We start from the raw sequence: 15,184 nt of genomic DNA, 5'->3' as shown, positions 1-15,184 counted from the left end.
ATTTTTTGGTAGGATCTATTTTCAAATAAAAAAAAAGTTATTTTTCATTCCTAATTAATCTTCCTTCTCTTACCTTCTCTATAAAAACACTGCAATATTGAGTTCTCTTTTTCATATACTTCCTTCTCTTTCCTTCTCTATATTGAGTTGTCTTTTGGTATTATTTCTAATTGTCTTCTTTTTTCTTTATTTATACTTCAGTGGTCTCACACTGCAATTTTTTAATGGCTGAGGTATGTTATTTATGTTCTGTTGCTCTCATAACATTCATTCTTCTATTTTATTGATTAAGTTTGGTATATTTTATGCTTAAAGGAGAAATTCAAACATGAGTTTCATAGATATATGATGTATATGAGTTAAATTTATCAAGGTGGGATTTATAGAGGTATTTATTTAGGTCATCGGATTAATTTTAGGTCACAAGTTTTGGGTCGATTTAAGATCGGGTCTTGTGTTCATATTGATGTTTACCTAATTTTAAATTCATTTGAAAGTCTATTTAAATCGAGTTCGATTACAAGGTCGATTGGTCGGATCTATTTTGACCGCGTTTCAAATCTTATAAGAACTTTAATATGTACTTTTTGTAATATTAATTCTTTTTTCATTGTTTTTTATTTTTTTGTTACTAATAGACTGTGTATATGTTGGCTGTTGCTGGTTTTATAATTAATGTGGAGCGATTAATATTGATGCTTGAATGATGTCGGTCCGATTCGCATAATCTAAAATGATCTTAATTCTTCAAGAATTAAAAACTTAGCTAAATATGCCATGTTTATTAAAAAAATAAAAATAAAAATAAAAATAATAAAAAAAAAAAGGTGAATATGCTATGTGCCTTCTCTTGGCATGATAAGATCTAAAGCCAGTTTTGAAAACCAAAAGTGAATCACAAGTAGATCTGCTATTTGATTTAAGATATTTATATGGGTTGGAATGGGATAGACTCCTATTTAAGATAGTATAATAGATTTTTCCATAAAACAAAAAAAAACTTAAATATAAATAGTAGTGTTGAACTTAAATCTTATGAATTTAATTTAAAAGGCATTTCTATGTGTTTTTTTTTTTGTTTAAATAGTCTTTCTTTTCAACGTTTAGTTGGATTTTAATCATCCATTTGATATTTACTTTTATAATCAAAAATTCCTAATCAATCACTGTGATTTGTAAATCACCACAAGAAAAACAAAATTAATATAATAAATTAAATAAAAAAAAGATAAATTAAAACAACAGAATTCTCACCATATTAAATCCTACCACATAAGGTTGATTTTTTAACATCACAAATAACCTTTATTTACTAAGACCTTCTCCTTTTGATATTACTATATATATCAAATCCTTTTGATAGTCAATCAAGAAGCTCTTTCTTTACAAAAATGAGCAAAATGTTCAATCTCTCATGAATAAATGAAACGTTGGCCCGCTCCAGACGGTTAATAGGTTGAATTTTTAGAAGCAAATTTTTATATGTTTTTTGCATCATTCGATATTTTGCAATGGGCTGATTTTTTGTTTTGGTATTTAATTATTGTCATTTCTACTTAGGTAATTTTCTCATGACTAATATTCAATTCACTTTTTTATGTTACTATTAAAATTTAATTAATAAATTAAATTGAATAATTATAAACTTAATAAATAAAAAATTTAAGTACTTTAAAATATTAAAAATAATAATTTTTATTCTGACAACTAATTTTGCAAAAAATGTGCCACGCATTATTTTTCCTTGTATGCAATACAAAATGTGAATGAAGAATCAAATTATTATTCTCTACTATTGAATGTATTTGTCGCATTTGTTTTTTGGATTCCATTGATTAATCACTTTTAATATATATTATATTTTTAATCTTTAAATTAAAATATAGTCAAGTGAAATCTTGTTTTATTCATTTCAATATAAATGTTATTTTCAGGTATTTATAATTTTTAATTATATACAATTAGAAAAATGTAAAAATAAAAAATATATTAAATAGAGTACTAAAAGTAAATGGATAATAAAAAGAAGTATTGAATATGTTTCATACTTCCCCTGTTCTACAATTTTGTCTTACTTTCTTTCTTTTATATTGTCTCATCAAATTATCCTTATTTTTAATTTAGCGAAGATCCAAAATAACTATTTTTAACATTCATCCATATATTTAACAAAAGATTTCCGATGACATTTACGTATGTCTCTACTTTCCCATGAAATATTACTTTACTCATTTTTCTTAATTGCCATTGGGGCAAAATTGGTGGGACGAAGAAAGTGTATTGCTATTGTTTACCTTAGCTTTTCTAATAATTATTGTAACATGCTTTGGCTGGATACTTACTAGTATCATATGAATCAGGGGCTACTCCCGAAATTGGGTTCTTTGAACGACTCCATTGTGGTACAAAAGTTAGAGACCCTGGAAGAGAAGATGAAGAGACTAACTGCACGAAAAGATGATATTTGTGCAGAATGTAATCAAGCTGAGTTACAAGCTGGGAAAAGAAAAAGACAAGAAGTTATTGATTGGTTGGATACTTACAAACTCAAAAGATCTAAGTTTGAAAGTATTGTGGACGAATTCCAGAAATCAAGAGGGTTTTTCACCAATATGCAACTCAATGATCGCATAAACGTAATGACAAAAGAGGTTGATGATCTTTTTCAGGTGAGTGACTTTCCAAATGGTTTGGTACTCGATGATCCTAAGACTAAGGAAGTGCCATTTTATCCCGAACCATTGTATGGTGAGCTTTTCCAGAAAAATGTTCGAATGATTCGAGAATGGCTTGATGATCATCCTTTAGCATATTCAATTGGGGTTCTTGGTATGGGAGGTATAGGGAAGACCACGCTCATGAAAAACATATACAATCAGCTACTGGGTGATTACAAATCAGGGCGTGTTATTTGGGTAACAGTTTCAAGTGATTGCAATTTGTACATGTTACAGGAAAAAGTTGCAAAAGAGATTGGTGTAGAGCTTTCTAGTAAGGTACATACTGATAAGAGAGCTTCTGAATTACATCATTCTTTTGTCATGATGAAGAAGAATGTGGTGCTTTTTCTTGATGATGTGTGGGAAAAGTTTCAATTGAGTTCTATTGGCATTCCAAATAAAGAGAATGGATGTAAGATTAACATCATCCTTAGCACTAGAAAAGAAGACGTGTGCCGAATGACGGGGTGTAAGAATTATGTCATTCGAGTTCAAGTTCTTTCAGAGCATGAGGCATGGGATTTGTTTAAGAACAAGCTCGAGACTTATGATGATCTTTGTTTTGAGGGCCAAGAAATAGCAAAATTAGTGGCTAAGGAGTGTGCGTGTTTGCCGCTTGCAACCATTGTCATAGCTCGTAGTATGATAGGCGTTTTTGACGTGCTAGTGTGGAAAAATGCTTTAGCTGAGTTGAAAAATCCAAGTAGGGTGCATGAAGACATGGATGAAAAGGTGCTTCAGAAACTAAAATTCAGCTATGATCGCCTCAATAATGAGCTTCTAAAACAGTGTTTCTTAAGTTGTGTGCTATATCCAGAAGATTTATTTATATTTAATGAAGCTTTAATAGAGTATTGGATTATGGAAGGAATGTTGGATGATAAAGGGAGCAGGTTAGAGAAAAAGTACAAAGGCCATGACATCTTAGAAAAACTAAAAAACTCATGCTTATTGGAATATGCTAGAGATGACTGTGTGAAGATGCATGATGCGGTGAGAGAAATGGCTATTTCGATCACAAATTGTTGTCCACGTTTTCTAGTAAAATCAGGAAAACAATTGCAGGAAGTACCAGAAGAAGGATTATGGAGTCGAGATCTAGTGAAAGTCTCACTGAGCGACAATTATGACATCACAGTGATTCCATATGGTATGGCACCTCGGACTCCAAATCTCACAGTGCTCAAGCTTGATCACACTTCTTTAACGAAGATCCCAGAATCTTTCTTTGATCATATGAGGGCTCTTAAAATTCTTGATTTGTGTAATACTAAAATTAAAAGGGTGCCAGAAGGTATTTCAAAGTTGGAAAATTTAAGGGCACTCTTACTTCATGGCTGTTCGGAGCTAACTTATTTGCCATCACTGGAAAAGCTTACAAATCTAAGAGTGTTGGACTTGGATCGCAACTACAAGCTTGAAGAAAATGTGAGAGGAATAGAAAGATTAGAGAAGCTAGAGAAGGTATACTGCCGTTGGATTATAAATGATGATATGACTGGTTTTAATGGGCTTATACAACGTTTACATCATTTAAGTTGCTACAGGTTCTGGCTTACATCACATGATCATTTTGATGTCAACGATAGTCCATTCAATAGAATATCGTGGCTTACAGGATATCAAGAAAGTGAGAGGATGGTGTGTATCACAGGTGTAGAATTTGGAGAGGAGACAAGTCTACTTCCTACTTCAATTGAGGTGCTTTTAATTGACGAATGTAATATAAAGGGGAAAAGAGCATTGACAGATATTTCCCCCTCCTTGGTAAACCAGGTTATCATAACAGAATGTATAGGGTTAGAATATATATTTACCGGGACGCAACAACTAGATAGCCTTCAAAAATTACAAATCGATGAGTCGTCTGATTTGACAAGGATAGTAGAATTCTGTAGCTGCTCCTTTTTCCAACTTGAAGTTCTACATATATTCAAATGTCCAAAACTAAAGGAGATGTTTCCATTCAGCAAGCATTGGAACCTCCCCAACTTGCGCTCCTTAATGGTGAGTAATTGTGATTTATTGGAGCGTATATTTGAATCAAACAACGGTACTCTACCCAATCTTGTTCTTTCTATTCCTAGATTAGAACTACTACTTTTAAATTGCCTACCAAAGTTGCACTGCATATATGAGGGGCTAATTGTTTTTTATTATAAAAAAAGGGTACTCTACATAGATGAATGTCCAGAGTTGCGGGTGTTGAATGATATAAAACACATAATATGCCCTGCATCACCGTCTACATTAGCTTCCATTTCCAAAGATGCAGAATTTTGGGAGATCTTTCAGCAGTATGAACCCCTAAATGTTACCCAGATTTCTCATAAAATCAATGAAATTCTCGAATGGGATGCAGCTTTATCACTCTCCCTTTCTTAATTTTCAAGTATGTACGTTGTGAAGTAATAGCAGATATTGTATTTTAGATTAACATATTATTTGAAACTAAGTTTGTCAAGTAATATATTACTGTTGGAAGGTGTGATTATGAACTTGAATTTTTCATAGAAAATCTTGGATTTGAGTGATGTTTTACATCTCAAAGTGATGATATTCAAAACATTGCCATAAACTTGTTGCATTTATTTATTTATTTTTCAATTTCAATATTTATTTTATTTATTTTTTCAATTCTCAACTACAATTAAATTCCATTAAATTGCAATTTTTAATTAATTTAGCCTCCTGAACATCAAATCGTATTGCCAAAATTATTTTTTCAAACAATAAAAGATAAAAAAAATAAGAATTTTGATAAAATCGAAATTTGATATCCAATATACGATCTAAGGTAAATCGGATTTCCCGTTTATTCGAACCGGTACTAGATCATGATTTTTACTATCCGAAAAACTAAATATTTGAATCGATTTGAAAATCAATTTGAACGCCCCTAGTCTCCTCTATTTATGGGCCAGTGTGAATATTTAGAATATTTTCCACTAATAAATAAATGTCAATTCTATTATATTTAGTAACTATATTAAAACATTTTTTACTCAAGAAAATGAAATCTAGATATAAATAATCAAGAAATATACTATAAATGTAACGGTCCGGTTTAAGTGATCCGGAAATCCATATGAAAATACAAATTCCGATTCACCTTTTTGGACTCTAGAGAAGACTTTTCTCTAGGACCGTCAACGTTCCGTCGATAAAGAAATATAGATAAACAGAAAACAAGACCAATGTGAAAGATAATAAGTCAGCGGAAACTCTAACGTACAACTCGAGAGCCTAGAGGCCTCTAAACAAACTAATTGAAATAGCGGAAGCGAAAAGAAACTATCTCTTTTGTTACATTAATTACAGAGATTCTGTCTATTCATAATCTAATATAAAAGATAATACATAGTCTTGCTTATTACGGGTTCTACGTCAAGATCTCACTCCAGACCCCACCTGCAATCAACCTACTAGTCGTCGTAAGACAACACATAGTAGGTTCCAAAGAAACAAACCAATACACGTCAGAGACATCATACAATTATCAATCAGGTTGAAAACAAGCAAATTGTTCATCCTAGCATGCATAGGCTCTAATACATTTATTATTAATGAAACCCAACTTGTAACGTTGCCCGTCCTGTTCGGGTCGTTCAAGTACAAACCATTCATCATTAGATAATTCCAACTTGTAACGTTGCCCGTCCTGTTCGGGTCGTTCAAGTACAAATTCAAATGTTTTTGGAGGAGTACACTTGGGAGAGCTAATCCCAAGGCAACCACCGACCTAAGACGTTGCCCGTCCTGTTCGGGTCGCTAAAGGCTAAAGTATGCATACCCCCATGGTGACCGTAATAATCCAAAACTGTCATGGGAACAATAATTATAATAATCCAAACCAATCGTTAACCCCTTTGGGTAACATAACCAAACGTCAACCCCTTTGGGTGACAAACACATAAATTCTAAATTTTCAATTAATTTCTTTCAAATTATTTGAGGTGTCTAATCCTTATGTGATTTACAAAGCCTCGATTAGAAATGAAACAACACTACTTGCACAACCACATAAACAGTATGGTCTAAGCGCTGCAACCAAACAACGTTTAAGCACGATAAGAATTTCGCCCTCTTATGAATCGAGGTCCTAAATAACACACACACAAAACGATCACGTATTAGAACGTGTTTACACATTTAATCCACTCCATACTACTAAGATATTACTAAGACTTGATAATTTTAAATGTTTTCATCCAATTTTCAATGATTCCAAATTTAATTTCTGACCAGAAACTTTATTGGCCATTTCGGACAGTTTAGAAAATTCAAATGAAAAATCCGACTTCACCACTGCGTCCGGAATGCATCAATTACCTTGGGTACCAAATTTCATAATTTCTAACATCCGATTACTATTTTTAATTATTTCAAGCGTTTAACGGGTTTTTTTTAACGCATCGGATACATAAACCAACAACGGAACCCGACTAACGTTTCCGGATCGGCACCAATGCCGAGGCAGCAGCTGCTGTCCAACACTCCCATTATATTATTATTATTATTATTATTATTATTATTATTATTATATATATTCATTATTCAAATTACTAACTCTTTTAATCTCACGACCAAAATAATCTAACAAGACCAATATCACAATGACTACAATAAAACAAACAAGACAAATTTTTCTATCACACAACCACTTGATAATTCCACATATATATTATTTCACAAAACCCCGTTCAACAAAACATAAGAGTCATCAAATAAAAGAAATATGTCCATCCACAAGATCTTTCAAGAGACTTTAAAACATTTCACAAACTATGATAATTAAATTAAATACTTAATTCTCTTAACAAATTATAATTCTTGTAGAGAATCATAAACCAAATCATCCTTTTTAAATTAAGACATATATAAATTCACATTCCTTCAAGCAAATCAAATTTTGTTAATGGATTTATATATTCTTGGATGACTACACTACTTGATCCATACTATTTAAATTCCTACTAACAAATTGTAATTTAGTTAGAGAAATATAAATCATAAAAGAATTTATTTAAATATCAATATAAACTTAATTCTTATAATAATTTAAACATTGTTAAAGAATATAAATCAAGAAACATAACTTAATCCTTTTAACAAAATTAAAGTTTATTAAAGGATTATTAGAGAAAATTATATATATATAAAAAAAAATATACTCAATCCTCCAAAAAGTCGATATCATCATACACAAAGATAAATATATACATATAATTCACCTTAGAAATCTTGTATATAAAATTTTTTTCTTAATTAACAATTCAATTAACTTACCCCTTAGATCAAAAGATTGAATTGAACAAACCAAATTTTTTTTTTCTTTGTGAAAACCGAAACCAAGAGCAAGGGAAGGAAAAAATTTTTCTGATTTTTGTGATCAATTTTGGGGATTAAGAATGTGAAGACTTCAATTGAGGTTTAAAGGATTAATAGGAATTATTAATCACTTATTGTGCCATAAAACCCAATTATGAGAGGAGTTACAAAACTCCTCCCATTCCCTATACTCAACTGGCTACCCCCTTCCCATTCCCTCCTTAATTTTTTTTTGTTAATTAATTAATTAATTGAGTAATTATTATATTATTGTTAAAACAGAAAAGAAACGTCACGCGATAAAACTCGTTACCGTTAAAATTTAAACTTACTTCGTTTCTTATAATTAACCATGTAAAATAACATAATTCAATATTACGTATTTATTTTATTTTGTTATACTTTATTTTATTATATTTTATTTATTTTTTAAATCCGATAAATTACGGGGTGTTATAATAAATTAATAATATATATATTATATAAATTCAACGATCTTCAAAAAAAAATATAGAGAGAAAATAGAGCAAATTAATAACACCTATTATGGGATTTCTTTGTTTTTTCATTTTTAAAAATAACGTAAACACATACCAATGCACTTTTATTTTTAAAAAAACACAAAATTAAATCAAATTTGCTACCTTTAAAAATTCCAAGCTATTTTCAAAATGCACATTCCATCAAAACAATTTGGCAGGAAAGATTCAAACCAAACACATGCAAGAATCACATAGTTGAACAGCTAGCTAATTCTTTTGTTTAGTTAGAGACTATAGTCTCGAGGGCCGTTTGGTTGTTACAAAATAACAGACCCAATAAATATAGTTGGAAAACAAATTTTTTAGGAATTCCAATTAGCATATGGGTATGTATAGTGATGAGTTTGGTTACAAGTTTACCAAAATATCTTAAATATTTTTATCTTTTAATTACTTTTTCTAGGATCTTCTATTAAATTATCTTAGATATTTTCATTTTTTAATTCTTTAGTTTAGATGTTTTTAGGTTTAATTAAAATTCTAGATTTTTCTAGATTAATTTAACACTCCCCCTATTTTGAAAAATCTTGAACTCTGAGTTGTCTTCAGAACTCGATAAATCTATCAGTTGATATGGGTTTTTTTGAAAATGTCTGCGAGCTGCTCCCCTGTCTTGCAGAATTGTAGTTCGATCTCTTTCTTGTCTACTAACTCACGAATTTAGTGATGTCGTATCTCGATGTGTTTTGATCTGCTATGAAACACTGGATTCTTCATCATTGCTATTGTTGACATGTTGTCGCAGAACATTGTAGTTGGTGTCTCTTGCTTATGTTGTAGATCGATTAATATCCTTCTGAGCCAGACTACTTCACATGCTGCACTTGTTGCTGCAATGTACTCTGCTTCTGCTGATGATAAAGCTACTGTCGCTTGTTTTTTTTGATGACCATGAGACCACCTTGTTCCTAAGCTGAAATATGTACCCGCTTGTACTTTTTCTATCATCCACGCTTCCAGCCTAGTCGCTATCGGTGTATCCTGTGAGCTTGAAATCTTTCTCAGTTTCGTACATGATCCCATAGCTTTTCGTTCCCTTAATGTATCTGAGAATCCTCTTTGCTGCTGTTAGATGATCCTTGCTCGGTTCACTCATGAACCTGGATACGATGCTATGAGATAAATAAGTAAGCCGACCAAGCTTCGATGCATTGCTTCGTCGAATTTTGGTTTGCCATCGTACTGTGATAACTTCTCACTAATTGCCATTGGTGTAGCCAGCGGTTTACATTCACCCATGTTGAATTTCTTGAGAAGGTCTTCTGCATATTTCTTTTGTGATAGAAATATTCTTCCTGGGATTTGTTTGATTTGTATGCCAAGGAAGTATTTCATTGTACCAAGGTCTGTCTTTTTAAATTCTTCGATCATTGTTGGATGTGTGCCTGTATAGATTAGATCATTCACATACAGGCATAAAATGAGAAAGTTTTTACCTTGTGTCTTGATGTATAGTGAAGGTTCACTTGGATTCTTGATGAAACCATGCTGGAGAACATAATCGTCGATGTTGCTGTTCCACGCTAGGGGTGCTTGTTTGAGTCCGTACAGAGCTTTTCGAAGGCGGGATACTTTGTCTTCTTTGCCTTTGATGACGTATCCCTGCGGTTGCTCGACGTACACTTCTTCTTCGAGTTCTCCATTTAGAAATGCTGATTTGACATCGAGCTGAAAGACTGGTAGCTGATGTTGTGTTGCTAATGCCAGGACTGTTCTGATTGTCTCCATGTGGAAAACTGAAGCATATGTTTCGTTGAAGTCGATTACTGGTTGTTGCGCATATCCCTTTGCTACGAGCCTTGCTTTGTACTTGTTGATGGAGCCATCATTGTTATGTTTCATCTTGTAGACCCACTTGAGTGCGCTGACTTCCTTGTCTTGTGGTTTGTCTACAAGTTCCCATGTGTGATTCTTCTCGATCATTTTGATTTCTTCGTTCATAGCCTCAATCCATGTTTCTTCTTGTGCTGCTTCTTGAAATGTTTGTGACTCACTAGAGAAGAGAGCCATCATTGCTTGGTCACAATGGTAATCTTGTAGCCATGATGGCGGTTGTCGATCTCGTGTTGATCTTCGAGCTTCTTGATGTTGAAGAGTTGAACGTGATGTTTGGTTTCTTGAGCTTGGGGATGATCTTGTACTTCCAGGTGTGCTTGGACTCGGAGATGATGGGTTTGTTGGTTGGTCTGCTTCGTCTTCTTCACTTGCATCTCTTGGGAGAGTATCTCCTTCGCGAGCATCAATTTCTTTTTCTTTTCACGTCCATTCGGCTGCTTCGTTAATAATTACGTCTCTAGAGATGATTAATTCTTTAGATTCAGGCTTGTTATAACGCCCGAATTTCCTCCCGCAGGGGTGTTACACTTGTAGAGCCGATATCCTTTTGTTTCGTGACTGTATCCAATGAATATGCATTTTTCTCCCTTCTCATCGAGCTTTTCCCGATTCCGGAACACTTTTAGGTTCTCTACTCTTGGATTTCTCTTGTGCCAAGCTTCATATGGTGTTAAATCCTTAACTGCTTTTGTGGGAGATCTATTGAGGATATATACTGCCGTGTGAATAGTTTCGGCCCAGTATCTTTTGGGTAGATGTTTACCCTGCATCATGCTACAGGCCATCTATGCTATAGTGCGGTTTTTCATTTCTGCGACACCATTTTGTTGAGGTGTATGTCTTACTGGAAGTTCTCTTTTAATTCCATGCTTCTTACAGAAGCTGTTGAATTCATTGGTTGTAAATTCTCCGCCATGATCCGTTCTAAGAATCTTAAGAGAATGCCCATTTTGATTTTCTCTGAGGGCTTTGAATTGCATGAAGTTGGAAAAAGCTTCTGATTTTTTTTTCTCTAGGAAATATACTCACATCATGTGGGAGTAGTCATCTACAAACAAAAGAAAATATCTTTTTCCACTGAGAGACAGATTCTTGATAGAACCTCAAATATTTGCATGAACAAGCTTTAGAGGAGCCTTGGCCCTCCAAGATGCGGTAGGAAATGGCAATCTGTGCATCTTGCCATACTTCATGCCTTGGCAAATTTTTCTTTCATTTTTTATTGATGGTAGTCTAATTACCATTTCTTTTTGTTTTAATAGTTTTAGACTGTTAAAATTTAGATGTCCGAATCTCAAATGCCATCAGGTAGATTCATCATTTATTGAGATTAAAGCCAACTTTTCTTCAAATTCCATTGTTGGAAGATTGAACATATATTAAATTTCAGCACAAACAAACTTTAAACGATCGTCATTTCTTGTTCGGTTATCGGAGTTGGGCATGTAATATATCATTGGAAAGATCTTGAAGTCTAGGTTCTAATGCCGTAAATATTGCAGTAATGTGATTTTCCTATCAAAAGTTTCGGCCAAAAGAGTGATTATGTATCAAATTTCAACACAAAACGTGTGATTATGTTTATTTTCCGATTTTAAAAAATTATTTTCTTTTTTAAATTAATAATTTTTATTTTAATTTAATAATTATTAATAAATTTAGTTTAGTAGTAATAATGGTTGATTTTATAATTAAAAATAAATTTAAGAACATTTTAGTAATTTTATTATAAAGGGGTGGCAATGTAATAAAAAAATGGCAAAATTAAAGGATTGAGATATTTTTGGAGTATAAATAACAACTACTCTCTCCTATCACTATCAGTCCCTATGAGATCTAATCAATAGCAAATGGTGTAAAGAATAAGTAGAGGTGTTCATTCGGTTGATCGGGTCGGTTTCGGACGGGTGTTATTCGGTTCGGTTGTATTTCGGATCGGTTATTTTTCGGCTGTGTGTTACAACGGGTCGCACTCGGGTCGAGTCGGTTAGTCACGGTTCGGTTGGAGATCGGTTATTCAAGCTATCGGGTTTGCATCAGTTCGGTGTCGGTTGAAGTTCGTGTCGAGTGTCAATCGGTCTCGGGTTGTCATCGATTACTAAGTGGTTCGGTTTTTTCGGGTACAGATCGGGTTCGAGCTTTATTTTTCGAGTAGTTATCGGTTACGGACAACTATCGATCGGGTCAATATCGAAATAAGTTAATAGTCGGGTTTTTAATTGATGTATGCTCATTTTATGGCAGATCAATTTATTTCAATTAGTTTATATATATATATATATATATATATATATATATATATATATATATATATATATATATATATATATATATATATATATATATATATATATATATATATATATATATATATATATATATATATATATATATATATATATATATATATATATATATATATATATATATATATATATATATATATATATATATATATATATATATATATATATATATATATGAGACTTTTATTTAATGATGCATCATGTTGCTACTTTTGATAATTGGTTGAATATTAAAACTCAATAATCGAAACTCGATTTGTTTGAATGAATAAGAATAATCTAAACTATCTCGTAGACTATTAGTTGCGTACTTAGACTTATTAGCGTTATTGTCTTATTGAGTATTCTAAAGTATAAACTAATAGTCTCTCCAATTCAGAGTAATTATCTCGATTTCTTTTTAGGCTTGTAATTAACCTATTAGAAATTTAGAATATATTACTAGAGGAGAATTTATGCAAATTCCAAATGAGACATTTGTTTTTTAATTAGAGGGAGTATAAGCTATTAGAATATACATTACTCTATTACACTAATAATCGATTGTATTTCTAAGTTTGATAATTGAAACTTATTATATATAATAAAGTGAATTAGATATATCAAGTAATTATAACCATTTTATATGATATTATGTATTTATACTTATTAGTGACCATGAATATTACACTAATAATTGATCGTATATTCGTATTTAATTTAAAGCTTAATAATGTTTGGAACTATATCTATTGGAGTAAATAAAACTAATACAAACTATCTTATAGAGTTATACTTATAGAGTTATAGTTATAGACTTATAGACTATCATTGACATTTGACAGTTAACTCAATGTTATTACTTATTACTATTAGTTATTAGTTATTATTGATCTTGAATACTCTAAACTCTAAAGTAATTTATAGGCTATTATTAATAATCGATCGTAATTCAAAGTTCACTTATCATAATTCGATCTATTATAGATTATAGTAAATGAAACTAGTGTAGTACTCCACCTTTTTTTTTACTTTGAATTAAATAGCCTAAATTATGTAATTTGACCAAATTCAATAATAAAAATATTTAATATTTGATATAAAATATTTATATTACTCAAATAAATTATTTTAGATATAATCATATAATTGTCCAATTTGATGATAAAATGTTATTGGTTATATTGATAGCACACGGATAACGGGTTTAAGCCGTTGGATTTATAATGGTAATATCATATCAGTGGTCAAGATTGTGCCACGTCGCCGGATGAAAAAGGGATTTGATGTATTTTCCTCATCCTGAAAGTGAATCTGATACAATACCTTATTTCCCAATTCCCGCTCAACTAAACCCTAACCCAACTCTCTCTTCTTCATCCTCTCACTGAAACCGGCGGCCCTCTTTCAATCCCATCCGTTCTCCTCCAATCCGGCTGGTAGAACACGTTCACACTTCACCGTTCTCCTCCAATTTACAATACACTTCACACTCTCACGGCCCAAATACCCAACAATCTTAAGGCAGTCGAAGAAACCCTAGTTTCTTCACCTTCACCGTCATAGCCGCACACACTGATTGAGTTTTGCTTTGAGTAAATTGCTTTGAGTAAATTGATGAGGAGGCTGTGAACTTGATTAAATTTGGTGAAGGAAGGTAAGGGCTTATGCTATTGTCTTTGAAAGTTATATTCATTGGGGTCATTTTTTACTTTCTTGGCATGCTTGAAGTCTGTATTTATGAAGATTTAGTTCAATTGTCTTCTGTATGCAACCTTATCTGCTTTGGAAGGAGCCCCATCGTGTAATTGAAGTCTGTATTTATGAAAGTTTAATTTCTGTATGCAATTCTCTTCTGTCATAGAAGTGCCTTTTTGTTTTGCAGTGTGAATTGTAGTTGTTATTCTTAATGGTAAGTACACACTTAGACATAGTTGATAGTTATGTATATCTTTATTGAGAATCATTTGTGTATAATGATGATGATGTTTGAGATTTGTTATAGTTGGTTAGGTTCACATAAGGATATAAACACTCAAATAAAATCTTAGATAGTAATGGATACTTCTAATAAGGATAACTGTGAATCTGTGATATAAATTCATAGAAAGGGGATTTTAATTTAACCAGCCTTCAAGCTCTCAAGATGCAATAAGGATGCTTGAATTTTATGTTATCTTTGGTTTATCGCTGGATTAATTTCTTATCGTTGGTTTATCGCTGGATTATTTGATGTTGCACTTATTGTTTCGCACATTTCTTCAATTTCAGCGTCATGAAATCCAATCCATCTTATACCAAATGCCATTGATGTATTCAAAACTGACCTAAGGACTTGCAATTTACCCAACCAAATGTGTTCCTAATTATGAATAACATTGCAAGCTTCTTCCATGTACATGAACTTACTTTTTCCATATTATTACTTTTTAGGTTTTAGTCTGAATGTTTGATTAATGCTTATGGGTTT

The 15,184-nt window shown here is 31.9% G+C and overlaps 1 protein-coding gene across 1 annotated transcript; it reads left to right on the top strand.

Annotated features, from left to right (window-relative positions):
• The first annotated feature begins 76 nt into the window (after nt 1–76).
• Nucleotides 77–5,298, top strand: LOC130807822 (disease resistance protein SUMM2-like). The gene is made up of 2 exons (XM_057673168.1): nt 77–233; nt 2,361–5,298. The coding sequence occupies exons 1-2, from the start codon at nt 225–227 to the stop codon at nt 5,103–5,105; spliced, it is 2,754 nt and encodes a 917-aa protein (XP_057529151.1). The 5' UTR covers nt 77–224; the 3' UTR covers nt 5,106–5,298.
• Nucleotides 5,299–15,184: the final 9,886 nt, after the last annotated feature.

This window comes from Amaranthus tricolor, chromosome 3 (assembly GCF_026212465.1).
Source record: "Amaranthus tricolor cultivar Red isolate AtriRed21 chromosome 3, ASM2621246v1, whole genome shotgun sequence".
Taxonomy (NCBI): Eukaryota; Viridiplantae; Streptophyta; class Magnoliopsida; order Caryophyllales; family Amaranthaceae; genus Amaranthus; species Amaranthus tricolor.
Note: the sequence above shows the minus strand (reverse complement) of the source record. Positions and strands in the feature narration are given on the sequence as shown.